Source organism: Pelophylax lessonae (assembly GCF_965119305.1).
Source record: "Pelophylax lessonae genome assembly, chromosome: 11".
NCBI lineage: Eukaryota > Metazoa > Chordata > Amphibia > Anura > Ranidae > Pelophylax > Pelophylax lessonae.
This window is the reverse complement of record NC_138778.1, coordinates 120665769-120692914: the sequence shown is the minus strand read 5'-3', so window position 1 is coordinate 120692914 and position 27146 is coordinate 120665769. Positions and strand designations below refer to the sequence as shown.

At 43.6% G+C, this 27146-nt stretch overlaps 1 protein-coding gene across 1 annotated transcript in view; it reads right to left on the bottom strand.

Annotated features, from left to right (window-relative positions):
- Positions 1-27146, bottom strand: part of DNAJC7 (DnaJ heat shock protein family (Hsp40) member C7) — a 178448-nt gene that overhangs the window by 108553 nt on the left and 42749 nt on the right. Inside the window, exon 2 of the mRNA XM_082271507.1 lies at positions 984-1072. Within this exon, the coding sequence (XP_082127633.1) occupies positions 984-1072 (89 nt within the window). The remainder of the gene's footprint in view (positions 1-983; positions 1073-27146) is intronic.

The window sequence follows — 27146 nt, the reverse complement described above, 5'->3', positions numbered from 1 at the left end:
TGTTATGCCAAGTAAATTGATATCTAACATGTCATGCTTTAAAATCTAAAAATCTCCATAGGCGATGCTTTAAACCTTTTTACAGGTTACCATGTTAGAGATACAGGGAAGGTCTAGTGCTAGAACTATGGTTTTTGCTCCAAGGATCGCGGCGATATCTCACATGTCAGAGGTTTAAACACCATTTACATATGTGGGTGCGACTTGCTATGCGCTCGCTTCTGTGTGATCAAAGAGACGGGTGCTTTACATTTTTTTTTTCTTATTTATTTTACTTTTTATTTTTACACTGTCCCTTTAAAAAAATTGTATTGATCACTTTTATTATAATAGAAATAAGCAAGACAGGTCCTCTTTAATGTGAGATCTGGGGTCAAAAAGACCTCAGTTCTCAAATTTCCCCTTAAAAGCAAAATAGTTTAAAAAAAAAAAAAAAAAGTTTGGCCATTTAAGGCCGTTGGGTGGAAGTGACGTTTGACATCGCTCCGGTCCTCCAAAGTAATAGAGTCGAGTGGGGGCCATCTTGCCTTCACTCGACTTCCTGTTCATCAGGAGAGGGGATTGGATAGTTTTCCCTGCTACCGACGGCTCCGGAAAGCGGGGAAAAAAACCAGGAAGCAGCTGGAGGGGGGTGGGCACCTCTCTCGCAACCCATAAAAGTGATCCTGTGGCGAATCCGCCGCTGGGACCACTTTTATGTGAAAAATGACCGCCGGACATGTAAGAAAATACTGGCGTTATGGCAGCCATCTGCTGCCATAACTCCTGCATTTAACGTCAAAGTAGCGAGGTAAATACACAGTGGGAGGTCTGGAAGTAGTTAAAGGATCATATGGGTTGATTTGGTCCAACATAACTGTGACAAATAACACCCTCTAATTTACTTCATTCAAAAATTATTTAACATACTAAAAATGATTTACATAACCTACCATAGGACTAATGTTGAGATTAATGTGATTTGATTTAGGAAACAAACTCACCTATGGCTTTTGTGTAGTAGTTGTAGGCCTCATTGTAGTCCTTCTGGACATAGAATGCATTCCCCTTCTCTTTGTATTCTTCAGCCTCCCTGTAATAAAAACACGAGTTTTAGTGTTCATTGCATAATTCTTAGAGGTTTGTGATATAATTAGGTTTCGTTGCTACATCACTAAGCCATGAGCGGCATCTCCAAAGCCTGGCCCGTAAAACGAACATTGTAGGAGATCTGCCCTATCATGCCTAGAAGCTAGGACATGCCATTTGCTAAGCGTTCTGTATGGTTAAAAATCCACACATGCGCCATGCACTCTGCCTTCCCTGTAGTTGTGGATGAAACATAGAAACATAGAATGTGTCGGCAGATAAGAACCATTTGGCCCATCTAGTCTGCCCAATATATCTGAATCCTATGAATAGTCCCTGGCCCTATCTTATATGAAGGATAGCCTTATGCCTATCCCATGCATGCTTAAACTCCTTCACTGTATTTGCAGCTACCACTTCTGCAGGAAGGTTATTCCATGCATCCACTACTCTCTCAGTAAAGTAATACTTCCTCATATTACTTTTAAACCTTTGCCCCTCTAATTTAAAGCTTAGTTTAGTGTTTTTCAGGTGGGTGTTGGGGATTTAACTCATGCCCTACAGGTATGGCAATTAAACTAGGAAGACGTTTGCCAAGCTGTACAGCGTTTAGCCCAGGGATCCTCAAACTACGGCCCTCCAGCTGTTGCAGAACTACACATCCCAAGAGGCATTGATGGGATGTGTAGGCATTGACTAGGCATGATGGGAATTGTAGTTCCTGAACAACTGGAGGGCCATAGTTTGAAGACCCCTGGTTTAGCCTAATAGAGCCCCTTTTCTGCAGTGTACGTTTTTTCCAAAAGTGAGCTTTTAATTGTACATTACAAAAAACTGTATTCTGGAACTAATGGTACACCCAAAAGCATTCCAACTGATGGGCACCAACACAGCAAAATGAACAGGCAACAGCATACAAATATCAACAAATGAAAAAAAAAAAAAAAAAAAAAAAAGCCCTACAGCTTACAAGAGAAGCATCTGAGACCCAACTGTCTAACTGGTAAAATCGAACTAACGTGAGAACAGAAGAAACCTGTTGCTGAAAGGCCAAGGAAAACTTAAAAGATCTAGTGGAGTGCGCCTTGACTTTCGAGGTCATAACCTTGGACAGGGATTTGCTGAATCCAACTATAGCAGATGAAGTAGATGATCGATTCCTGTAGGGGCCATCATGAATGACAAACAGAAATTCAGACTGATGGAAAAAAGCTATAGCTGAGAGGTAAACAAGAACCACAAGTACCACAATGGTGGAAAATCATCTTTTTATGTTTTTGTGCAGGACATAGAGATAGTCCTGGTTAAGGTGGAAGGAATAAATCACCTTACGTAATGCAAGCAAGGGCTTTTATTTTGTTTTTTTTACAGGTCAAGACTGTCAGAGAGATTTTCCATTACAATAATAAATGCCTAATAAAAAGAGAAGGGAAATATACCCAAAGGGGACACACAGGCCGTAGTAAAAACCTGGAGAGAAGTTTCCCTCCAAAATTGTGGCTGGAGTTGGGCTTGAAGGAAGAATATTTTTTAGAAATATTTTTTAGGTGCCATCTTACGTTGTGTGATCACCAAGATCAACTTTCTACTTTGCTTCCCGTTAAATGCCATGAACACCTATCTTGCAACTTTGATGCATAACCAGCTGCTACATGTCTTTGTAAAACAAAACATTTACATACATTTACCATTCTTCCAGCAGAATACATTATTCAACTAGATTGTATTGTATAATTGATGCAGATAAAGATTAATTTAAAGCGTTAAATGTGCTTAGCGCAAACAGAGTTCCCAAATTGTGTAAAGTTAAACGGAACACATACACACACACGCACACACACACACACACATATATATATATACATATACACACACACACACTATGTGTAATATATATTTTTTTTTTTTTTTTTTTGTAGGATATTCGACTTTTTAACATGATGAGATTTTAAATTAATATGAATTTTTTTTTCAGCACCTTTTTAGCTGGTAGGCTGCTTTCACGCTGAGCAGTTTTTGAAGCACTTTTGCATTAAAAAGAAGTGCAAGAAAAGCTCAAGAAAAGTGCACCCCTGTAAATCCTATGTATGTCATCATCGCACTGGTCCGTTGTGCTTCCACTGCTGTGTTTAAAAATCCTGCTTCCCACATTTTTTGGTGCATATTTGGTCAGTTAAAAAAAATTCTGGTCCTTAGGATTTAGTGAAGAAACCGTGTGTTTGTAGTCCTTGGCATCCACACTCTCCTCTCCACTCTACTGAGAGTGTGGATGTCTCCAATAGAGGAAGTAAATGGGAGCATGGCTGCTTGTCCCTGAGACTTGGATATTATTGTTTGTTCCAGAAAGGACACTTACCTTTGAACAAGGACTTTAAAGGACTACAAACACACGGTTTCCTTTTTTTATGGCCACCGGGGGGGGGGGGGGGGGGGACTACATCCTAAAGACCAGAATTTCAAAGATCCATTTGCCCCAGGGGATATGGCAAGCTGCTGAGGCAGATATCAGACACCCTTTCATGCCTGCAATTAAGTGTCATCTGGTAAGAGGCTGACCCAATTCTTTGTGTGAAAGTCTTCGGTGGGTGTACCTAATTTTCCCGGCACATATTTGGATCTTGATAACACACGCCTTTGTGTTATTTTTATCTGGCAAGGGGCTCATCTGATCACGGTGGAGGCTTCACTGCTCACATCTACTTTGGATTTTGCACCTTTGGATTTTGTTCACATGCGTGTCAGTTGAACATAATTTTGGACATTTATCTTTCACCTTATGGACTCACTCTTTTTGATTGTTAGCTTGATTATCACCACGTTTTCATACCTGATTCAGTATTAATTGGTTTATCTAATTTCTGGATAGGTTTGTCTTCCTAAATATCACAATTTTTGCTGATTTGTCAATATATGTATCTTTTAGACACATTATTGAGCAGTTTAGCGCACATGATACACTTTTTTTCACTAAAGACATGGATTACTGGAACCATGTCCTGTGGTCTGATGAGACCAAAATAAACTTATTTGGTTCACATGGTGTCAAGTGTGTGTGGCAGCAACCAGGTGAGGAGTACAAAGACAAGTGTGTCTTGCCTACAGTCAAGCATGGTGGTGGGAGTGTAATAGTTTGGGGTTGCGTGAGTACTGCCAGCACTGGGGTGCTACAGTTCATTGAGGGAACCATGAATGCCAACATGTACTGTGACATACTGAAGCAGAGCATGATCCCCTCCCTTTGGAGACTGAGACACAGGGCAATATTCCAACATAAGGACCCCAAACACACCTCCAAGACGACCACTGCCTTGCTAAAGAAGCTGAGGGTAAAGGTAAAGGACTGGCCAAGCATGTCTCCAGACCTAAACCCTATTGAGCATCTGTGGGGCATCCTCAAACAGAAGGTGGAGGAGCTCAAGATCTCCAACATCCACCAGCTCCGTGATGATGTCATGGAGGAGTGGAAGAGGACTCCAGTGGCAACCTGTGAAGCTCTGGTGAACTCCATGCCCAAGAGGGTAAAGGCAGTGCTGGAAAATAATGGTGGCCACAGAAAATATTGACACTTTGGGCCCAATTTGGACATTTCTACTTAGGGGTGTACTCACTTTTGTTGTCAGTGGTTAAGACATTAATGGCTGTGTGTTGAGTTATTTTGAGGGGACAGCAAATGTACACTGTTATACAAGCTGTACACTCACTACTTTACATTGTAGCAAAGTGTCATTTCTTAAGTGTTGCCACAGGAAAAGTTTTTTGGGAAAAAAAAAAAAGGAAAAAGTTATAATAAAATATTTACACAAATGTGAGGGGTGTACTCACTTATGAGATACTGTGTGTGTGACCTGTGTGTGTGTGTAAAATGCGGGCGCAAGTGGTGCATGCGATTTGAAGTAGTAGTGTCAGTCCAGACTAGGCTTGTGACGGTATCAGATTTTCATGCTGCGATTAATTGATTAAGGTTTTGCCACGGTATACGGTATTATCACGGTATTCTATTATTAAATTTAAATTATTAAATTTCCACCTCACTTCAATTTCATTGCTGAATTTAGGGGCTTTGGTTCACTTATGCACATTATTATATAGTCAGTCAGTACAGACTCTGTGAACCAGGCCTAAAATAGGTCATCAAGCAGTGTCTGGCCTAACTGGTGATAACTGGTTCTGGCGCTCGGCTCCGATCCGATGGCCTGGTCGTTAAGAGGGCAAATCCTTGTGGTCAAGAAGTGGTTAAACCTGAAGGAGGTGTTGTTTATAAATTACTTTACTATTGCTTTAGGCCTGGTTCACATGTATGCGGGTTGGTGGTTCACATGTATGCGGGTTGGTGGTTCACATTTGCACAGGCATAGCAGCCCATTGATTTGAACGGGCTGCTATGCCCTCATTTTCCGCAGAAAAAAGGTGCATGCAGCATTTTTTTAAAATTCAGTGGCCTTGAAATCCATCCTGCTTTTGTACCATGCGACTAACCTGCAGTTCCTGCTCTGGCAAGCTTTCTGCATTTTTTGTATACGTGGGCACGGCATTTAAAAACAGTTTGCGTGTGCAGCAACGGCAGGTAAGTCGTGCAAAAGAAGGATGGATTTCATGGCCACTGCATTTTTTTAAATTCTGCATGCACCTTTTTTCAGCTGAAAAAGCAGGCATAACAGCTCAAGCCCATTCACATCAATGGGCTGCTATGCCTGTGCAAATGTGGGCCGCCAACCCGCATACATGTGAACCGCCAACCCGCATACATGTGAACCACCAACCCGCATACATGTGAACCAGGCCTAAAGCAATAGTAAAGTCATTAATAGATAAAAACACCGGTCCTCCTGCAGGTTTAACCACTTCTGGATCGCAAGGATTTGCCCCTTTAAAGACCAGGCCATCGGATCAGAGCGCCAGGACCAGTCATCACCAGGTAGGCCAGACACTGCTTGATGGCTATATAATAATGTAATGTGGGCTGCTAGGCGTGTGTGTGTGTATATATATATTTATTAGAGCTGCACGATTCTGGCCAAAATGAGAATCACGATTTTTTAGCTTGGAATAAAGATCACGATTCTCTGTGTAACAAAAAAAAAAATTGGGATAACTTTACTGTTACGTTTTTTTTTTTTTTTTTTTATTCATTAAAGTCTAATCATTGCGTTTGAAAGACTGCTGCGCAAATACAGTGTGACATAAAATATTACAACAATCGCCATTTTATTCTGTAGGGTCTCTGCTAAAAAAATATATAAAATGTTTGGGGGTTCTAAGTACTTTTCTAGCAAAAAAAAAAACTGATTTTAACTTGCAAGCAGCAAGTGTCAGAAAAAGATCCAGTCTTTAAGAGGTTAAACTTCCTTTCTCCCTGGCAGAGGGAAGGAAAAGATACAAATGTAATCATTTTTGTTTATAGTTAGGAGACTTAATGCTGATAGGCTTAGCTGTGTGAGTGAATGAGTCATCCAGCTCACTGAAATGTATCAATTCACAAGTCAGGCAGACTTGACAGAGAAACTCGGTATTTTAAAAATGCCACAATAACAATACCGTGGCTATGCAATACCGCGATATATCGAATTACCGAAAACCGGCATATGTCTAGTCCAGACTGCGTTTTTTTAAGAGCATGGCAGCCCATTTTTATTTAAAGAGTGGTAAATTTACAAAACCACAGCAATTTCCCTCGCAGGGGGTTCCACCATTACTGTATATGGTTAATTCAGCCTCCTGGCTTACTCACACGCCACACGGCTGCTTCAGGCCTCACGCCTAGGCCTAAGGTCTGATCCTCAGATCAATACAAGTATACTTTGGCCAAGCTCCCTTGTAGCTTCCTTGGGAGCAGCTTCATACTGCGCTGTTGCAGAATACATCTGCCTCCTTCAGACCTGTACGCTCTGGCTGCCAACTGCGGCCTTTCTCTCTCTCAGGGAAGGTGGGGGCCCTCCTGACTCCCACACACAGATTTCATGTCTGTCGGTCTGGATGCTGTAACTTGACAGCTAATGAACAAACTTAAAAAATGGCTGTTTGATCACAATTGCATGCCACGTTTACCGGCGTTTCAAATGCCTATAAACTTCCATCCTGAACGCATTTTTTTGCTTTCAAGATAATGCCTCTAAACGACTATAAAAAACTCAGTGTACATGGACAGATAAGATAACAGAGGATAAATCAGAGGCTGCTATAAAAAAAAATGCCAAACTGCTCCTAAACGTCCATTTATCAGCAGAAATTGAGGCCTTAGAGACTTTAGACTGTAAGCTCCTTGAGGGCAGGGACAGCACTATTCAAGTACAAGGAATAAATTAAAATAAAGGTTCCAAAAAGTGTTACATGACTCTTGTTTTGTGCGAAGAGGCCAATCTACATGGTAAATGGTGCAAAGGGTCTACTATACCATACAATTTGTTATTCTTTCAGAGTGTGTCTCAAAGCCAAGTAAGGAAAATTTTGAAAGAGTTGGGTGTCCCAAGTCGGTTGATAATAGGCAGCAGTTTAGAGCAGATGAAGGTAGGACAGAGGCAGTAGAGGCTAAAGATCTAAACATGGTCATTACTCTCCTGTCCCTGAATATTTTAGTGAGGTCACTCTTCACAGTGAGGGAGGTGCTGCAGAATGAAGAGGCTCAAACCAGGTATTACTGTCCATTCTGAAGTATTTACATATTCAAGCAGTACAGCTTTGGGGATCCTAGGTAGGTCACTTACAGCAAAATTAAAAAACCCATATACACACTTTGGATTGCCTAATACGGTGACCAAGTATACTTTAGAATAAGTCTGCTTTGAAGGAGACCTGTATTGAGAAAACTAAGCAGGCTGCTATTGTTTAATTTCTGAAAATGGTATACAATAAAAAATACACCTCCAACACCTAAAACCTCACAAATAGTGGCTAAATCCATATAGATATATGTTTTCATCCTCTTTTCAGCAATGAAGCTAGGAAACATTTCTTAGCTGTGATCTTTCTACTTGAGGTATCCCTGGAAACAAATATGCAAATGAATTACAGCATACATGATACAATGTATGCAGGGAACAAAGTCAGTTTCCAGAACCTGCCAATGTTGGTCTAAAAAAAAAAAAAAAGTCCTAACACCACATTACATATAAACCTTAAACCCCCTGATATCCGAGTCCAACTTAGACACCTCCCTTACCCATTTCCATCAGAGAAAACACAATGTGAAAGGCTAGGGTTGTGTTTAGCAGAAACTGCAGAGAGGATTCTATGTCAACTATCACTACTCAAATTTCTTTCTGTTTTAGCAGTCAGTGCAGGCACTACCACAGATAACCTAATTCAGATTGTAGGCAAAGGATAATAAAAAATCAAGGGGCATTACTGCTTAAAGTTGTTGTAAAGCCTCAAGGTTTTTCACCTTAAAGTGGTTCTGAAGACACTGTATAAATAAACAAGCAAAAAATTGGGAGAGCAAACCCTGAACATGTATATCTAAAGCCGGTGCAGCTATGGACCAAGCAACATGTATATTAAAAAAGAATAGCGCAACCATGCAAAAGAAAGGACTATTAAATATGGAGACAATCCATAAATAAAAGTGGGGATTTAGTCCCACCATATGGCCATATCGTGCTCAAGCCCACCACTGCGTCAAAGTACCCCATTATCAGTGGGTCCTACACTATCCATAAAAAAGGGGTGAATCCAGCCTCTCTAACCCTTGGAGACAACACTCCTTGCTGGGATGGATGTGCTAATGCACTGCAGGGGACTCCTCCTATATCTACTTGATAGTGGACACTGATAGAGTACAGGTGTGTGTGGGGGATGGGATGCTCAACCTCAGTCTCCAAGGGTAAGAGAGGCTGGATTCACCCTTTTTTATGGATAGTGTAGGACCCACTGATAATGGGGTACTTTGACGCAGTGGTGGGCTTGAGCACGATATGGCCATATGGTGGGACTAAATCCCCATCTTTATTTATGGATTGTCTTCATATTTGATAGTCATTTCTTTTGCATGGTTGCGCTATTCTTTTTTAGTATACTGTATAAACATATCATCTCCTTGGTTAATGATATGTGTCCTGATTTCTGTTCTGAAATAAAGGCTGATTTATACCTTATATCAGAGCGTCTCCCGGCGCTCACGCGACTCCTTGGTTCTCTCATCTCCCAGGCTGACAGCTATAGTAGGGGGGTCCGAGAACTCCAACTGACGTCAGCCGGGTGGAGGGGTGGAGAGGAGGAAAGAGCCGAGCAGTCACATGAGCACCGGGAGACGCTCTGATATAAGGTATAAATCTGCATATTCTTTTTTCAGCACAGACACTGGAACACATATGGTTAGCTAACAGAGGAGATGCTACGTTTATTATACAGATATTCTATAGCAGCAGAAAGGGAAGGGGCGGGGAGCAGAGTGGCACAGACTAGCTGATAGGCAGGGAGGGGGGAGAGCTGCAGCTGACACAGGCATGTAAACTGACCACGGTATCAGGGCTCAGCAGGCATCAGGCAGGATCAGCCAGGTTTTTTAGGTTAAACAAAGGGCCAAATTACACAGAACAAGCACTGAGCTGTTATATGTGTTTTAAGGGAACAGAATCAATTTTTATTGGGGGGGGGGGGGGGGGGGGATTACAAACACTTTAATGGATTCTATGCATTAAGGCAAAAAAACCTTCTGTGCTGCAGCTCCCCCCAGAACCCCCCCCCCCCCAACTTTTTCTTACCCGAGCCCGATCCAATCCACTAACACAGACAATGTCTCTCTCCTCATTGGACAGACTGATAGCAGCGGGAGCCATTGGTTCCTGCTGCTGTCAATCAAATCAAGTGACAGGAGCGGGGGTTGGGGCCTTGTCCTGCTGGTTGTGTCAACTGATGAAGCAGTAGGACTCGGGAGCCCGTCCGCATGGGTGTCCCCAGAGAAAGCGGCTTTCTGTGGGAATACCTGATGAAGAGTAGGGGCCTGCGACACTGTACCCAAATGAAATTAATGTCCTTTTTTCTCCACAAATAGAGCTTTCTTTTGGTGTTCTTTTGGTATTTGATCTGTGCGATTCTGGAAAAAAAACAATATTTTTCACTTTCTGCTATATAACATTCCTAAAAAAAAAAAAAATTGAAAAATAAAAATGTTTTCATCATTTTAGGCCAATTTGTATTCGGCTACATATTTTTGGTAAACAAAATCCCAATAAGCGTATTTTGATTGGTTTGCGCAAAAGTTATCCTGTCTACAAACTAGGGAAAAGATTTATTTGATTTTTTTTTTATTTAGTTTTATTTTTAGTAATGGCGGCGATCAGCGATTTTTAGCGGGACTGCGACATTGCAGCAGACAGATCAGACCCCTGACATTGACACTTTTGGGGGGACCAGTGACATTACTACAGTAATCAGTGCTAAAAATATGCACTGTTCCTGTAATAATGACACTGGTAGGGAAGGGGTTAATCCAGGGTGATCAAAGGGTTAAGTGCGAGTCTAGGGGGTGTTTTCAAACTGTGAGGGGGATGGGGTTTATAATATCAACACAGAGACCTGTGTTCCTAAATAGCAGGAACACAGGGGCTCTGTGTTGAAAGCAGAGAGAACAAGGGTCTGCTGCGTTTACGATAGAGAGAACAACGGTATGCTGTGTTTACGATAGAGAGAACAACAGTATGCTGTGTTTACAACAGCAGACCGCCGTTCTTTCTTCACAAGGAGCGATTGCGGGTGCCTGGCGGCAATCGCGGCCACCGGCCCCACGCCTCAACTTTCCTGCAAGAGAGGGTGCAAACCTCCGGCAATGCGCGTGTGCCCATAGGATCGCTCAGGCGAACAGCTGTACGCGTACGCCGATTCGGGGGAACCTGCCGACCTTCTGCTGTATTACTGCGGCGGTTGCTTGGCAAGTGGTTAATTCACACATCATTATAAACAATAGTATTTATGCATTTAACCACTTGACCATATTTAAACAGCCTGAAATGTAATTGTAAAAACAAGCTCACGGCTCCAGCTAGCATTTCTTCACTTGCAAGTTCAGAGCTGGACACAGTAGCCAGGAAATCAGCTAATCAAGCAGTGGAAGACAGAGGTGACATAGTTGTCTAACAGACCATTGCTGTCTGCATACAGAGAACCTGTCATCCACTCCTGTTTTCACATAGGGGGCTTGTTAGCAATATAGAAATGCAAAAAGGTTATTTTTAGTTTTGTGTTGAGTGGGATTAGAACATCTGTCAGGTTATCATTGCTGTCCTCATTAGGGAGATTCACCCTTTCTATTGGTCCTGGTGGCTGTTGTAATTGAAAGAAAAATCACAATGCTTTCTTTTTCCCACCAGAACAGGAATATAGGGAAACCTTCCAATGGGGAGACTAATTCTGGTGACTCTGGTTAAAACCCAGGATTCCCTCACTTCGGGGTGCCATATCCTCTCACTTTTTGGTTATAGGGAAGAAAAGAAAGGGAAATCACCAAAATGACAACCTGAGGCGATATTCCTGCCTTACTTTATCAAAAATGGAAAAAAAAACAAAAAAAAAAAACACACATTTAGCTCTACTTTAAATGAAAAAAAAAAAAGAGGGAAAAATGAAACTGTAAATGAGAAAAAAAAAAAAAAAAAGCAACTTTGTCACCACACACGCAAATGCAAATACACAAATGTTATTTGGGGCAGCCTAGACAACCTGACTGAACAAACTTTTAGCCAACGCATACTATGAATTAAACCCAAAGACAAAATCACTGATCCAGGTAGCTCCTTCACAATAACTTTAATCCTAAAGGGGTACTCATGATTCACCTCCTGAAACATGTTGGCTGTCAACTCTTGATAGGCTTATCGCAACTAATCTAATACCTGGAACACTCCCTACAGCCGGGGTCAGCAACCTGTCCCGCCACCGCTAAATGTCCTGCCCGTCAGTGCCCACGGATATCTTCCCTGATCTCCTCTTCATTGGACAGCGGCCAGTATCACAGGGCCCACTTTTCACAATAAACAGCAGGTGATTGGTTGCCAGGCAGACCTAGCAACCAATCACCAGCCTGTTAATGTGAAAAGGTAACTTTAGCAGTTCTCAACACCTTCCAGCCCTGTGATACTGGCTGATCTTTGCTCTGCTGTACACCTGTGTAAGGTAGGAGAGTTCTACCTACACAGTGTGTGTGTGGGGTGCAGAGGGGCACAGGAAACTGCTATGGGGATAGGGGGGCAGAGGACACTATGGGAGTCATGTGAAGGGGGACAGAAGACACTGCAAATGGGGACCCTATTAGGGACCCCTTCTCCCCTGGGGACCTCATCTCCCCTAAAGGCAGGAACCTTTTCCATAGGAACAGGAACACCATCTCAAGACCATGCTGGCTGGCAGGGTCTTCCTTTCCACCGGGTGACCCGGGCATCCTACCTGCACGGCCGCCAAAGACCCGATCAAAGCCGCATTTGGCTCTGATCAGGTCTCCATGTAAAAACCCTTAAGTGATGTCATAAAATCACTTCAGGTTACTCGGCGCCAAATTCAAAAAAATTACAGCATTCAAAACAGCCAATCTTGGCGTTTTTAATGCTTTATGTGCAGAGGAGGGGTTTGGGGGTCTTTTAGACCCCCAGATCCCTTTACTAGAGTACCTTTAAAAAAATAAATACATTTTTTAAATGTCCAAAAATATTGTCAGATATCGACCAATATGCGATAACCAAAATATCTGTATCGGTAATAAAGAAACGATATTGGTCGATCACTAGTTAATATTACTATGTTAGGCCTCTTGCACACTGCAGCTTGAAAAAGCTCAGTACCGCCTTTTTTTTTTTTTTCTAAATGAGCTAAAAATCCTTTTCTCTGATGGTCACAGCTCCAGAATCTTCTTTACCATTGGGTTATGCTGCCCCCTACAGGAGTAGGGCACTAGGCAGGAAAAAAATTAAAAAACGTTACCACGCCTATGGGGCAGTCCCAGGGGTTTACTCCAATTTCCTGCTATAGGCATTCAGTTTTGTTGCAAGCAGTGTCAGAAAAAAAAAAAACCTCAATAGAGGGGTGGGTGTTGTGTCCATCAATGAACATCAGAGAAAAGGATTTTATGGTAAGATAAAAATCCAATTTTCTCTTGTTAATTGACGGACACAACTTCAGAATCTTCTTGACCATTGGGACATCCCAAAGCAATGTTAAAACATGAGGGGTGGGAAAAACACAGCAGAAAAAAAAATTCCACAGGCTAAACCTAGCCAACCAGGTAACATGGAGCTCAACCAAGAACAACTGGAGCCCACCTGAAAAAAAACAATACACCCTCAAAGAGGACTAGTCCTCTCAAACAGCAGCCTGCAAAACCTTACGGCCAAAAGCAGCATCTGCAGATGCCAGCACATCTACTTTTGTAAAACTTTGAGACCAGGTGGCCGCCTTGCAAACCTGCATCACTGACACCTGATGGCAGAAAGCACAGGAAGCACTGAGGGCCCACGTAGAATGCACCTTAACAGGGAAGGAAGGGAGTAACCTGACCCTTGACGGAATAGACCCGCACTACTCAAAAAAAAAACAAAAAAACAGCAAAACCAAGGCACAAGCCCCGTCCCACCCACTCAGCGCTCAAGAAATATGCGATCCTAAAAGTGGCAATCACCACTTAAAGAGGAAGTAAACCCTCCTCTGACACTTTTATCTATAGGTAAGCCTATGATAAGGCTTACCTATAGGTACTGTAAATATCTCCTAAACATGTACCGTTTAGGAGATATTTACCTTACATACAGCCAGTGACGTCACTGGCGCATGCGCTCTGAAGGAACGGCCGCTGGTGCCGTTTCTTCAGAGCCCCGTGCCGTGACTGTCGGCTCCCGCACGCGTGCGCGGGAGTGACGTCACCGCGGCTCCGGCCAATCAGATGGCCAGATGCCGCGATCCCGGAAGAGGGGCGACTGGACATGTCGCCTGTCATACAGGTGAGCAGGCGGCACGGCGGGGGCTCGTTCTAAGGTAAGTATTTCATAATGAGCTAGTATGCGATGCATACTAGCTCATTATGTCTTTCTCTTACAGTTTGCAAAAAAAAAAAAACGTACCCTTATTGAGAGAATAAAGCACTTTGGAAAAACACAGGTGATCATCCACTTTCAAATGGCAATTCTCATCCAGGTCCTGGATTGGGCTTGACTATTGGGATCACCAATTCCTTATATCCTCATAATCAGGGATACATGAAACGAAACAAGTGGACCCATCGCGTAACACGTCACACATAAATCATTTATTAATTCCAAATAATATTGCACTCACATGGGATACGAAAAACAGCAGCATGTAGATGATAATACGCGAGGTTTCCCGCTGCTCATCCCGCTACATAGGTAGCCTTCGTCTCCCAGCAAGGACCGGACCGGACACCTCTTGACTGGGTTGCCGCAGGTACACCCTGATCGCCTGAACCACATCCAGAGAATGCAAGGCAATCTTCTTAGGATGTTTAGGACACAGGGAAGGCAACAAAATGTCTTCATTCAGATGGAAGCCAGAGACAACCTTAGGAAGGAACGATTGACAAGGGCGAAGCACCACTTTATCTCTATGAACCACCAAGTAGGGTGGACAAGACAAAGCTTCCAGCTCCAACACCCTGCGTGCAGAAGTAATAGCCACCAAAAAGGCTACCTTCTGGGGCAATGTCTACAGAGGAATCTTGCCAATATTTTCGAAAGACGGTTTCTGAAGAACGGACAGCACCAAATTAAGATCCCACAGAGGCACTGGAAACCGCAGAGGTGAAGCCAAGTGGCGAGCCCCCTAAACAAAAGGTGAGAACCAAGGAATGTGTAGCCAAAGGACGTTGAAAGAAAAATCGCCAAGGCCGAAACCTGGCCCTTGATGGTACCCAAGGCCAGGCGCTGTTCCACACCTCTTTGGAGGAACTCCAAAATTCGAGCCACTGAAAATGAACAGGGAGTAACCCCCAGAGACTCACACCAAGCAATGTATGCTTTCCAAACGCAATGGAAACTCTTTCTAGAGGTAGATTTCCTAGCCATTAACAGCGTGGGAATCAGCGAGTCAGACAACCCCCTATCCTTCAGCACCTGGCTTTCAACAGCCAAGCTGTTAAAGCCAGTGACTAAAGCAGGATGGAAGATCGGGCCGTGGGCCAACAGGTCTTCTCGGAGAGGGAGTTGCCAAGGGACATCGGCGACCAGTCATACTAGATCCGCGTACCAAGACCGGCAAGGCCAGTCTGGGGCCACAAGGATGATCAGAATTCCTTCTGCCTTGATCCTCCGTAGAAGTCTAGGCAGAAGATTGAGGGGGGGGGGGGGATATATCAGACGGTATTGGCCCCAAGGAGCCAACAGTGCGTCCGTGATGTCGGCTAGAGGATCCCGAGACCTTGCCATGAATCTTTGCCTCTTTCTGTTGATACGAGAGGCCAACAGGTACAGCTCGGGAGTTCCCCACCGGACACAGCGGGTGAAACACCTCCGGATGAAGAGACTACTCCCTTTGGTCCAAGGCCTGTTGACTGAGGAAATCTGCTGGTCAATTTTTCCACCCCCGGAATATGCACGGCAGAGAGAGCTGGAATGATAATGTTCCACCCGCCTTAGAATGCCGGCTACTTCGAGCCCCAATGACACTTTTTGTGTCCCGTTGGTGATTGACAAATGCCACGGCTGTGGCATTGTCCAATTGAATCCGTACCAGACACCCCTGAAGACGAACTGTCCAATGGGCCGGACAAAGTCTGATTGCCCGAAGTTCCAGTATGTTTATTGGTAGTCTGGACTCCTCCAAAGTTCAAACCCTCTGAGCAAGTCTGTGCCCAAAACATCTCCCCACCCGGACAGGCTGGCATCCGTGGTGACCACCTTCCAGTACAGGGGAAGGAAGGATTTTGCCTGTCGAAGAGCCGGAGAGCGAAGCCACCAGATCAGGGACTCTCTCGTGCCCCGACTCAGCAGGATCAGATTGTCTAGAGACTGCGGATTCTTGTCCCACTTGGTAAGAATCTCTCTCTGCAGAGGTCTCGTGTGGAACTGTGCAAACAGAACTGCCTCGAAGGTAGACACTATCAGGCCCAGCTCCCGCATGCAAGTTCTGAGAGACAAACGTCTGCAGGACAACAGAAGTCGAATAGCATCCTGCAGCTTCTGGAGCTTGTCCAGCGGAAGAAACACCCTGGCGCGGGCCAAGTCCAGAATCAGGCCCAGATAGTCCAACTTAGTGGACGGAACCAGAGCAGACTTCTGGATGTTTAAGGTCCAACCAAATTCCTGCAGAGTCTGCACAGTGATGTCCAAGTTTTCCAGTAGAGAAGATTGTCCAGGTACCCCAGCACCGCAATCCCCCGCTGGCGCAACAATGCTAGCATCAGGGCCAACACTTTTGTGAACACCTGAAGAGCTGAAGCGAGACCAAAGGGTAATGCCAGGAATTGATAATGCTCCTCACCCGCGGCAAATCTGAGAAATCGCTGATGCCCGACGTATATATCGGCATAAGGAACAGAAAATAATAAGAGGAAGAAAATCTGTTTAAAAAAAGGGGGAAAAAAGCCAGGACCAGAGATCCCAGCAAGGAACTGGGTTCCACTCTTGACTTGGCAGAAAAAAACTGCCTATAGCAGGAAGTGGGAGCATACCCCCTGGGACTGCCCCATAGGCGTGGTAAAGTTTCTTTCCTGCCTAGTGTCATACTCCTGTAGGACGCAGCATAACCCAATGGTCAAGAAGATTCTTGAGCGGTGTCCGTCAATGAATGAAAGAGAAGATGTACTTTAGAAACGAACTTGCATTCCAGATTAATAACTATGCTACCAAAATAAGAGTGTGCTGTAAACTGCCTCCAGCTTTGCCCCATTTCTTCTTGCCAGAGGCTGCCATTTTGCTGAAGCCCAGAGCCTCAGCAGTAAATCATAAAGTGGAACTAAACCCATCAATGGAACGGTTGCAAAACAGTTACATTCCTGGAATCCTGGGATTGTTAAATGTCACATTTGCTTGTGTCCTCAGCCAAACTGTCAAACCATCAAAAGGCCATAACTGATTACAGGTGCAGCACCATGGCAGCTGCAGACCCAACAGAAGCAGCTTCCTTGGTTGTAAAGTTTGAATTAAATTTTAAGGCTCTCAGCAGATCAGCCTCTACAAACTTGGCAGTGCCTAAAAATAGGGAGTAACTAAGCATGTGCAGAGCAGGGTGAGACAGTGTTTTACTTGATTTTAAGATTTCATTATGTTTATTACATTTTTTTTTTTTAGAGAGAATCACAAAGATACTTGCAGTTAATAACCATAGTATAAGAAAAAACGGAACAGTGCAAAACAGTTGACATGGCCTGCAAAGGAACAAAAAAAAAAAACAAAAAAAAAAAACTGTGGCATACACATCTGAAAATACAGTGCCAGCTCTCCTTGTGAACTAAATCAGTGCCAGCCGGCCAGAGCCCCGCCATACCCCCTCCAGTGCCCCCAGGGGAACATACTGTGACATGAGGGGGGGGGGGGGAGCGGCCGCACAGCCCCCAGCTTACAGAACCATAACTAGTATTGGAGGCCTGCACCTCCGGTAATGTGGCAAAGGAGCCACTGGCGTGGCAGGTATACATAAAGACCGCAACAGGCGGCGGCGGAGGGCCAACAATGGCCCTATGACGACCATGTCATCATAGATCACTTTGTGGTAAAGAAAGTGAGAAGTTAGAAAGAAGAAAGAAATAAGAGAAAAATAAGAAAAGGAAATGGAAAAAGGAGTAAAAAAAGGAAAGAGAAAAGAAAGAGCAGCAGAGAATCAGTGTCCAGATCCGCGAGGTAGAGGGTTAGGTATCACAAGTTAGCTACTCGATCCCGTTATATGAGGGTTTCCCTACTGGTCATGGGGAGCCTGCTAGGTATCTCACCCAGGGGTCCCATGTTTTCTCAAAGAGATGCATTTTATCTTGAAGAACGGCTACCATCCTCTCATTGATCATGATCCAGGTCAGCTTAGCCCTAAGCAGCTCAATCAGCACCACCAGAGATCACCAGGGGCGGGCTATTGTTATTTTGGATGCTGTGAAGATAAACGTTATGAGGCGTTTGGTATGTTTCGAAGTCCCCTCAATAGATTTGCCCAAAAGCACCTGTTGAGGAGATTTAACCAAATGAATGTGCGTAAGGGAATATATAAAGTTGTATGTACGGATCCAGAACCGTTGGACTTTAGGACAAGTCCACCAGGTGTGTAGAACTGTGCCCATTTGGCCACATCCCCTAAAGCAGCTTGGAGAGGCCTCATGAACCGCAGCAAGTCTGACTGGGATCATGTACCATCGCAAAAAACACTTTGTAATTCGCTTCTATCAAAGATGTATTAATCAAAGATTTTGAGTTGAGCTGTGCCAACGCATTCCACTCAGTCCTATCCAACTCCTTATCCAGATCCACCTCCCAGAGTTTCATGTAGGGTAATTTAGTTTTGTCCTTGTTCAATATATTATATATCATAGATATAAAGCCTGTCTGTTTATCGATAGTATTGCATAAGTGCGCCATAGGGGTCAAAGTAGTTACATCACAAATACGTTTCATAGAGTTTACATAGTGAGAAATCTGAGAGTATCGGTAGTACTCCCTTGCTGGAAGGGAGTGTTTTTCTTGCAATGTAGCTCGAGGGAGTAAACCCTTCCTATCACAAAGGTCCACTAACCGGAGAAATCCCTTATTTGTCCACCACTCAAATGCTGGAGGACAGAGGCCTGGAGGGAACAACGGATTGCCCAATAAGGGCGCCAATAGAGCATGAGGGGATTGGAATTCATGTCTTTGACAATCTGTCCCATATTCCCAATGACAGGGACAAAGTGGGGAAAGAACCCCAGGTCTATCCTTGGGCCGCAGCCACAGCAAATGACTAATCGGGGAGATTCTAGCTGCATCCATATTGGATAAGGTCTCTTATAGGGATGCACCGATCTGACTTTTTTGGACCCGATACAGATATCTGGCGTTGTGAAATCGCCGATACCGGAACCGATCCGGAGCTACACACAAAGCAAGCGGCTGCAGTACCTAGCAAAGCCGCTGCTTCATGTGTATGGCTGCTCCAATCACAGGCGGAGTGCATCTAATATCACTCCGCCTGTGAGCCGGACCTATACAGGAAGTAGCGGCTCCCATCCCATACTACTACTGCACCTAGTAAGGGATGGCTGAGCCGTTCCCAAGCAAAAACCGGATCGGCCAATGTTACCGATCCATCTAAAATGGCCATATCGGCGCCGATATCCGATCGGAATATCGGATCGGTGCATCCCTAGTCTCTTAGAATGAAATCTAATCAAGTGGGTGAGTTGAGCAGCATAGTAATATTTTACCAGATCAGGGACCCCCAGACCTCCCCGCAATTTAGGAGTGATTTACTTGATTTTTAAACATTGTAGGCACTTATTTTTAATGTTTTACATACCTATACATGCAAAAGGCCTGAAGTGATCTAGCAGGACTTTAAAGTGTTACTAAACCCACAACAGTAAAATCTGTCTATAGATGAAGAATCGCATGCTTGTTATACTCACTGTGTAACTTAAGTGATTAATCCTATGCATTGTGTAAAAAGGCTGTTATGATCCTGTATGCATAGATCCTCCCCCTCCTGCAAGTTCACTCTGGACTAGTCCAGATAAGCAGAGTAAGTGCAGTTCAGCTGCACAAGCTCAGTTTGGTCTCTATTGCTGGAGAGAACACTTCCTGATTTTAGCTGAGCTATTCAGGTCACATGGTATTAACATCACACATGTGGGTGTGTATACAGATCCTAAAGGACAGCCCAGTCCCTCCCTCAGATGTATACAGATCCTAAAGGACAGCCCAGTCCCTCCCTCCGGTGTCACATCTTGATTGATATTTTTTTTGTTTCTTGGGAGGGTACATGTGATCAGCACAGGGCCAATCAGCACTGTCCAGACATGTTCAGACAAAGAATAAAAGGGTCTTAAAGCCTGATAGGACAACCATGGGAGAAATTAAAACTTCTCCTACAAACTATCAGCACTCACTGATACAAGGCCCAAAATTGCTCTAATTGCTCTATATAGGTGAGAAAAGATATTTATCAGTTTTTATTTACTAAAATAATTGCATTTCCATGTTTTGTGTACTGTAGGAGACCAGATATAGTAAATGCAGGATCTGGGTTTAGGAACACTTATTTTATGACTAAAGTTACACTTTAATAAGAAACATAAGCAAGGTTCATTTTAATGTTTATTCTCTTAAATATACATAGACGTGAAAACTAAATGCATTATATGTTCACATTGATTGGAGCTCTACAACTAAAACCGCTGGTGGTATTTTTAACATGTTGGTATTTATTACCACTTCAGTCCCTAAAAGTAGCCCATAGATGAAACATTTTTTTTTTGTTCAACCATTAGGCCCCTTTCACACTATTCGTCCAGACGGATTCCGTTCTTCTCAGCGGGGGATCGAGCCCCCGCTGAGCAGGAGGATGACAGCTGTGTCTCCGCGCTGTGTGCGGAGACACAGCTCTCAGTTCCCCATGCATCTCTATGGGGGAAATCGGATGGGAACGGACCGTCGGTTTCCATCCGTCCAGATTTGATGGATCGGTTCGGATGTCAGTGGACATGTCTCCGCTGACATCCGACTGCCCCATAGGAATGCATGTGGGGACTATTTAGATCCGCCAAAAAAACGAACAGGCGGATCTGAACGGTCCGCCTGTGTGAAAGGGGCCTTAGGTTGAAGAGGAAAAAAATTACTTGATTCCCCCATTAACTTTGAATGTGTGGATGGGGGAAGCAAGAAATGTTTTTCTGTTCAACCTGCTGGTTGAACGAAAAACTAGAGCCTTCGTATTTTGACAGTGGGAAAACTTCCCTGCTGTCAGAATATACTGTACAGACCAGTGCTGTCGGCTATAGTTTACAGTGCTGATCGAGCGGGGAAAACCCAACAGGATAGTTTTACATTAGATCATCAGTGGACTAACTTCTGTAAAACCAAGTGTCGATACATGACTAGAAATTTGGCCAGTCCTTGCTGAATGCCTGAATTTTGATTCATGTATGGTCAAATGAAATGGCCATTTATAGCCTGCTTGCAGTTATGTAAAGTCCTGCCAGCTGCAGCTTCATCAGAGCCTGTGGATTGTGAAAAGCAAAGCAGAGAGAGAGAGGGAAGAGACACTATGCCGGCACCAGTGTGGGTTATAGCAGCCTTGCTATTGCCAGCAGACAGCTGGAAGTACAATGGAAGCTGTACTATCCAGGAAGACAGAGAGGAGAGTTTATAGCAAAAGTTTGCAATAAGAAAACAACATAATCGCAAGAAAGATGTAAAGAGTTATAGGAACAGTAAGAAAAAGATGGTGCCCAGAGCCCAGCTTTCATATTGAATTGTGGCTTTAGCTGCTCATTAAGCCAAGTGTAAATGTGCTTGGAGAACAGACACAGATGATACAAAGACTTGGCAAGCCAGCAATAAGAAATCAGTGCAATTGTGCAATCTAAAGCTGCAGACATCTCCAGAATGAGGCAGATGTAATAGTTTTTAGAAAGTCACATGATCCATTATGGAAACATGCTGGGCTTGGCAGCCGTTTGAAAATGGTCTACTACGCAGTGCAGATGTGAAGGCTGGCTATCTGCTGCTACACAAGGAAAGCTGCTCCACGAAACAGGATACCTCAACTATGTCACAAGGAGACCTGACTCTGAACTGACAGCTATTAATAAAGCCTGAGCAGCCACTTCTGCATGACAGCATATGTGTCTGCAATGACAGGAGAACAAATCTGTCCACACAAGGCAGATTCAGAATGCAGATCACTCACGAAGCACATATTGTACCATCAATGCATGGCTTGTGTTCAGCTCAACTTAGTCATTGGAAATCAAGTGCAAAGTTGGAAAAAAGGTCTAGGGCAGCCTTACTCAACCTTTTTCAAGAGGAACTCTTGAAATAATTTGCAGGTCTCAGGGAACCCCTGCTAAAAATTATTGTGCCTTTTTGATGCATTACTAGATTTAAAAAAAGTACAGTCAGTATAAAAATAAACTGATGTAAGCTTTGGGGTCCTTTCACACGGCCGCTCAGTGTGAAAGCTCCGCTGCGGGACTTTTTTTTTTTTTCACGGAGCGGATGACATTTGTGTCATCCGCTCCGTGTGCCCGCATATCATCCCATCCGTTTGCGGATGATATGCGGACATAATGTAAGTATATGGCATTGCGGATGTCAGCGGATGACACCGCTGACATCCGATTTTCCTTCCTTTCCGTTTTTTACACGGATGAAAAAATAGGGTTCTGTTCCATTCGAAAAAACGGAACAGAACTGAAAGGAGGAAAATCGGGTGTCAGCGGATGGTATTCCGCTGACATCCGCAATGCCATTCACTTATATTATGTCCGTAAATCATCCGCAAACGGATGGGATGATTTGCGGACACACGGAGCGGCCGTGTGAAAGGACCCTTAAAAAGGGGTCAGAAAGCGAAAACATGAAAAAGAATTAGGGATGCACCGAATAATCGGCGGCCGAACATTATTCGGCCGAAAATAGAAAAAATAGCACTTTCGGTGTTCGGCCGAATAAGTCAAAAGGCCGAATAATTTTGTGCCGAATAATAGGGCTGAACGATAGTCGATATTATATTGACTATCGTTCTGTGGCCGTAGGCGATATTCATATCGCCGAGGTCACGATATTTACAGGGGGAAGGGACTCGGAGGAGGACAGGAGGACTCACAGACTTCCGTGTTAGGCAGGGGAAGCCGGGACACTTCAGCGGTGAGCATACATACATTACTCACTCGTGTACTGCAGCCCGCCCCACACATTCAGTGAGTCTTACTCTAGTCCCTAGTTTTTTCAATGGCACATTCAGGAAGCCAATCACGCCGTGATTAGCTGCACAGCGAACCAATCACGCGTGCCTGCACACCTGATTGGTTCCGCTGTGCCGCTACTCACGGCGTGATTGGCTTCCTGAATGTGCCATTGGAAAAACTAGGGAGGAGAGTAAGACTCACTGAATGTGTGGGGCGGGCTGCAGTGCACGAGTGAGTAATGTATGTATGCGGCTGTGCTCCTTTCCAGGCTCCTACTACTACCACTATGAGAGACTGTCTGTCACTGTATAATCTGATCGAGTCCACACTGACACTGACTGACTGTCACTGAGTAATTGATGTTACCACATTAACCCTGACCTGCCCAGTGCCCTGTATCTGCAATTAAAATTTACAAGGCTGCCTGCATGCTTCCTGATTTTCATTCCCAGCATCCTTCCCAATCCCTACAGTGTCACTAACATTAACCCTATGGTACAAGGCTGCAGTGTGCACTGAATCCCATTCCCTACAGTAACATTTAGGGAGAGAGACATGAGAGGACAAGAGAGAGAGAGAGAGAGAGACATGAGAGGACAAGAGAGAGAGAGAGAGTGAGAGGACAAGAGAGAGAGAGAGAGAGAGACACGAGAGGACAAGAGAGAGGACAAAAAATTGGCAAAATAAATGGAAAAAATGCAAAACACCGCGTTCGGTATTCGGCCTTCGGCCAAACATTTTATTATTATTCGGCTTCGGCCAAGAATTTCATTTCGGTGCATCCCTAAAAAGAATAACTAGTGTTTTTTCATCAGCAGGACTGAAGCCAAGATGAATGGAGCTCAATACTGGTCAACTCTTGGGGAAAACATGTTTGTCTGCAAGAGACCTGAGACTAGATGGAGGTCAGCGAGCTACCAAGGACAATGGGGTTTATTTACTAAAGGCAATTCAACTGTGCACTAGGAAAGTGCATTCACTGTAGATCTGAGGGCGACGTGCAAGGAAAATAAACTGCATTTTTGCTTGCACGTGATTGGATGACAGAAATCAGCAGAGCGTCCCCTCATTTCAGATCTTCCCCTGCAAGAAAAAAAATGGACCCTTTAGGGCCGTTGGCCGGAGGCGACGTATGATGTCGCTCCGGTCCTCCAAGGCCAAAGAGTCAAGTGGGAACCCTCTTGACTTCCTGCCTGGGACTGGATTGTTTTCCCCGCTACTGATGGCTCCAGTAAGCAGGGAAAACGACCGGAAAGTGGCAGGCATAAAAGTGGGACTACTTTTATGTGAAAAAGGAACACGGGCTGTGTAGAAAAAAAAAAAAAAATGGATTTTTGACTTACCATAAAATCCATTTCTCTGATGTTCATTGACGGACACAGCTCCTTATCTTCTTGACTGTAGGGTTATACTGCCGCCTACAGGAGTAGGACACTAAGCAGGAAAAAGCTTGACCGCCTATGGGGCAGTCCCAAGGGGTATACACCCACTCTCAGCTATAGGCATTCAGTTTTGTTACAAGTAGTGTCAGAAGAAAACCAACTCCACAGAGGGTGTGGGTGCTATTTCTGTCTATAAACTTTAGAGAAATGGATTTAACGATAAGTCAAAAATCCCATTTTCTCTTCGGTCTTGACCATTGGGATGTCCCAAAACAATGTCAAAAGTGAGGGGTGGGAACAGCAAAAACATTCCCAATGCTAAACTGTAGCCAACCAGGTAAGGCTCCATGTACACGGGACGTAGTTAAAAGTCCCTTTGAATGCTGGAATTTTTAGGACGTTTGAAACGTCCGTTCGGTCGCGTTTGTACCCGTGTTTAGCGGGCGTTTGCGTTTAGAACCGTTCCTAGAGGTCAGAAAAATTATTCCCCTTTAAAATGGAAAAACGCGAACGCCAAATGCGGGTCATCGCGTTCGGTCGCGTTCGGACGCGTTTGGTCGCGTTTTTGCGTTTGAAACACTGGGAAACACACGTTCGAACGCAAATAATTGAGTTCTAAAAAAAGTCCCTGAACGCAACTGCCCGCAAACGACCTGGTGTACGTGGACAGATAAGATAAAATGTAGATGGGTTCAGGGGCTTCTTAAAAAAAACGCCCAACTGCTCCTAAACGGCCATTTCCAGAGTCCCGTGTACATGGAGCCTTACATGGAGCTCAACCATAAACAACTGGAGCTTGTCTGAAAAAAACAATACACCCTCAAAGAGGACCAGGTCCTCCTAACAGCAGCCTGCAGTACCTTGCTGCCAAAAAGCATCCACAGATGCCAAAACATAAAACTTTGTGAAAGTGTGCACAGACAACCAGGTGACCGCCTTGCAAACCTGCAGCACTGATGCCTGATGACAGAAGGCCCAGGAGGCACCAATCGCCCCAGTAGAGTGCACCTTAAAAAGGAAAGGAGGAACCTGACCCTTAATTGAATAGGCCTGAATCACAGTCTGTCTGATCCATTGGGAAATGGTCGCAGCAGAAGCAGCCAACCATTTTCTAGGTCCATCCGTGAGTACAAATATGAAACATCTTAAGCCTAGTTCACACCTATGTGTTTTTTGGTGCTTTTTGCAGAAACACACTACATTTAACATGGTTTCCTATGGGACACGTTCACATCTATGCATTCTTTCAGCCGCTGCGTATTTGGAAAGGGTGAAAGACTTTCCTCAATGCATAACGGTGCTTTTTTTTGCTTTTCTGGTTCAATAGACTTCAATGGAGAAGCTGCAGAAAAGCATGTAGTGCATTTTTTAATCTGCCCAACGTCAAATTGTAAAAAAGAAAAAAAAGAAAAAAAAAAGCACAAAAAATGCAAAACACAAATAACCGCAAAATCGCAACACACCGCAAAAAGCACTGCAGAAACGGATCAAAAGCAAACTGCATAGGTGTGAATCGAGCCTTATGTTGGCCATACATGTATCGATTTTATATTAATAAGAAAAATCTTTGTATATTAGATGAATGAATGTCGTTTGAAAATTTCACTTACTTTTAACATTCAGTTTTAAAATGAATGTAATTTCTGAACTAAAACCACATACACTGGCTGAAAATTCCTTTGACCAAGAAGTTTTCTATTCTGCTCCTTCAAATTTTTCTGTCACTGTTGCCAAAAACTAATGTCAATTTGACTCCACTAACGATCAGAAAACCGAACAACTGTTCTTAAAATGAAAATGTTTTTGAAGACAGACATTGTTTTTGTATGGCCAGAATAAGTGACAGCAGACCCAGGTAGTTTTTATCAAGCCACCTGCCTTTGACAAGGGAGTCTGTCATACATAATATATTACAGTTCTGTCTGAAAATTGGCAAAAAAAAAAAAAAAAGTAATTTTTTTTTTCCTTTAAATAAAAATGTTATCTGAGTCTGATGATATTTACCAGATTCAACCTCTTACAGTATATTCAGTATATCTCTTCTGTCATTCTCAGAGTGGATTAGAGATTTTGCTCCCTAACCAAATAATTGGTTATTTATATTTGCCACCGTATATAGATATTTAAGCATAAATTGCAATTTTTTTAAAACTTTACATATCAACTAAATTATACACCACACTTATTTTAAGGTTATCATCTGAAAAATCGAAACCATAATCAGCCAACTAATCGATTATTAAAATAATCATTAGTTGCAGCCCTAGTCTCTACCAGCTTTGCACATCTAGAGTGAATGGTTTGCCTATTCTTTGCAAAATATCTCACGCTTTGTCAGATTGGATGGAGAGCGTCTGTGAACAGCAATTGTCAAGTCTTTCCACAGATTCTCAATTGGATTTCGGTCTGGACTTTAACTGGGCCATGCTAACACATGAATATGCTTTGATCTAAACCATTATATTGTAGCTCTGGCTGTATATTTAGGATTGTTGGCCTGCTGGAACCTGAACCTTGCCCGACCTGTCAGTTTAGGTGGATGGCCATGTCTTGGTAGGTTTTCAGTTGTGCCATTCTCTTTCCATTTCCAGTAATGGATTGAACAGTGCTCCGTGAGATGTTCAAAGCTTGGGATATTTTTTATAACCTAATCCGGCTTTAAACTTCTTCACAACTTTATCCTTGACCTGTCTGATGTGTTCTTTGGCCTTCATGATGCTGTTTGTTCACCAATATTCTCTAACAAACCTCTGAGGGCTTCACAGATCAGCTGTATTTATACTGAGATTAAATTACATACAGGTGGACTCTATTTACTAATTAGGTAACTTCTGAAGTCATTTGGTTCCAATAAATTTTAGTTAGGGCCCTTTCACACTTGTGCAACTTGGGACTGCAAA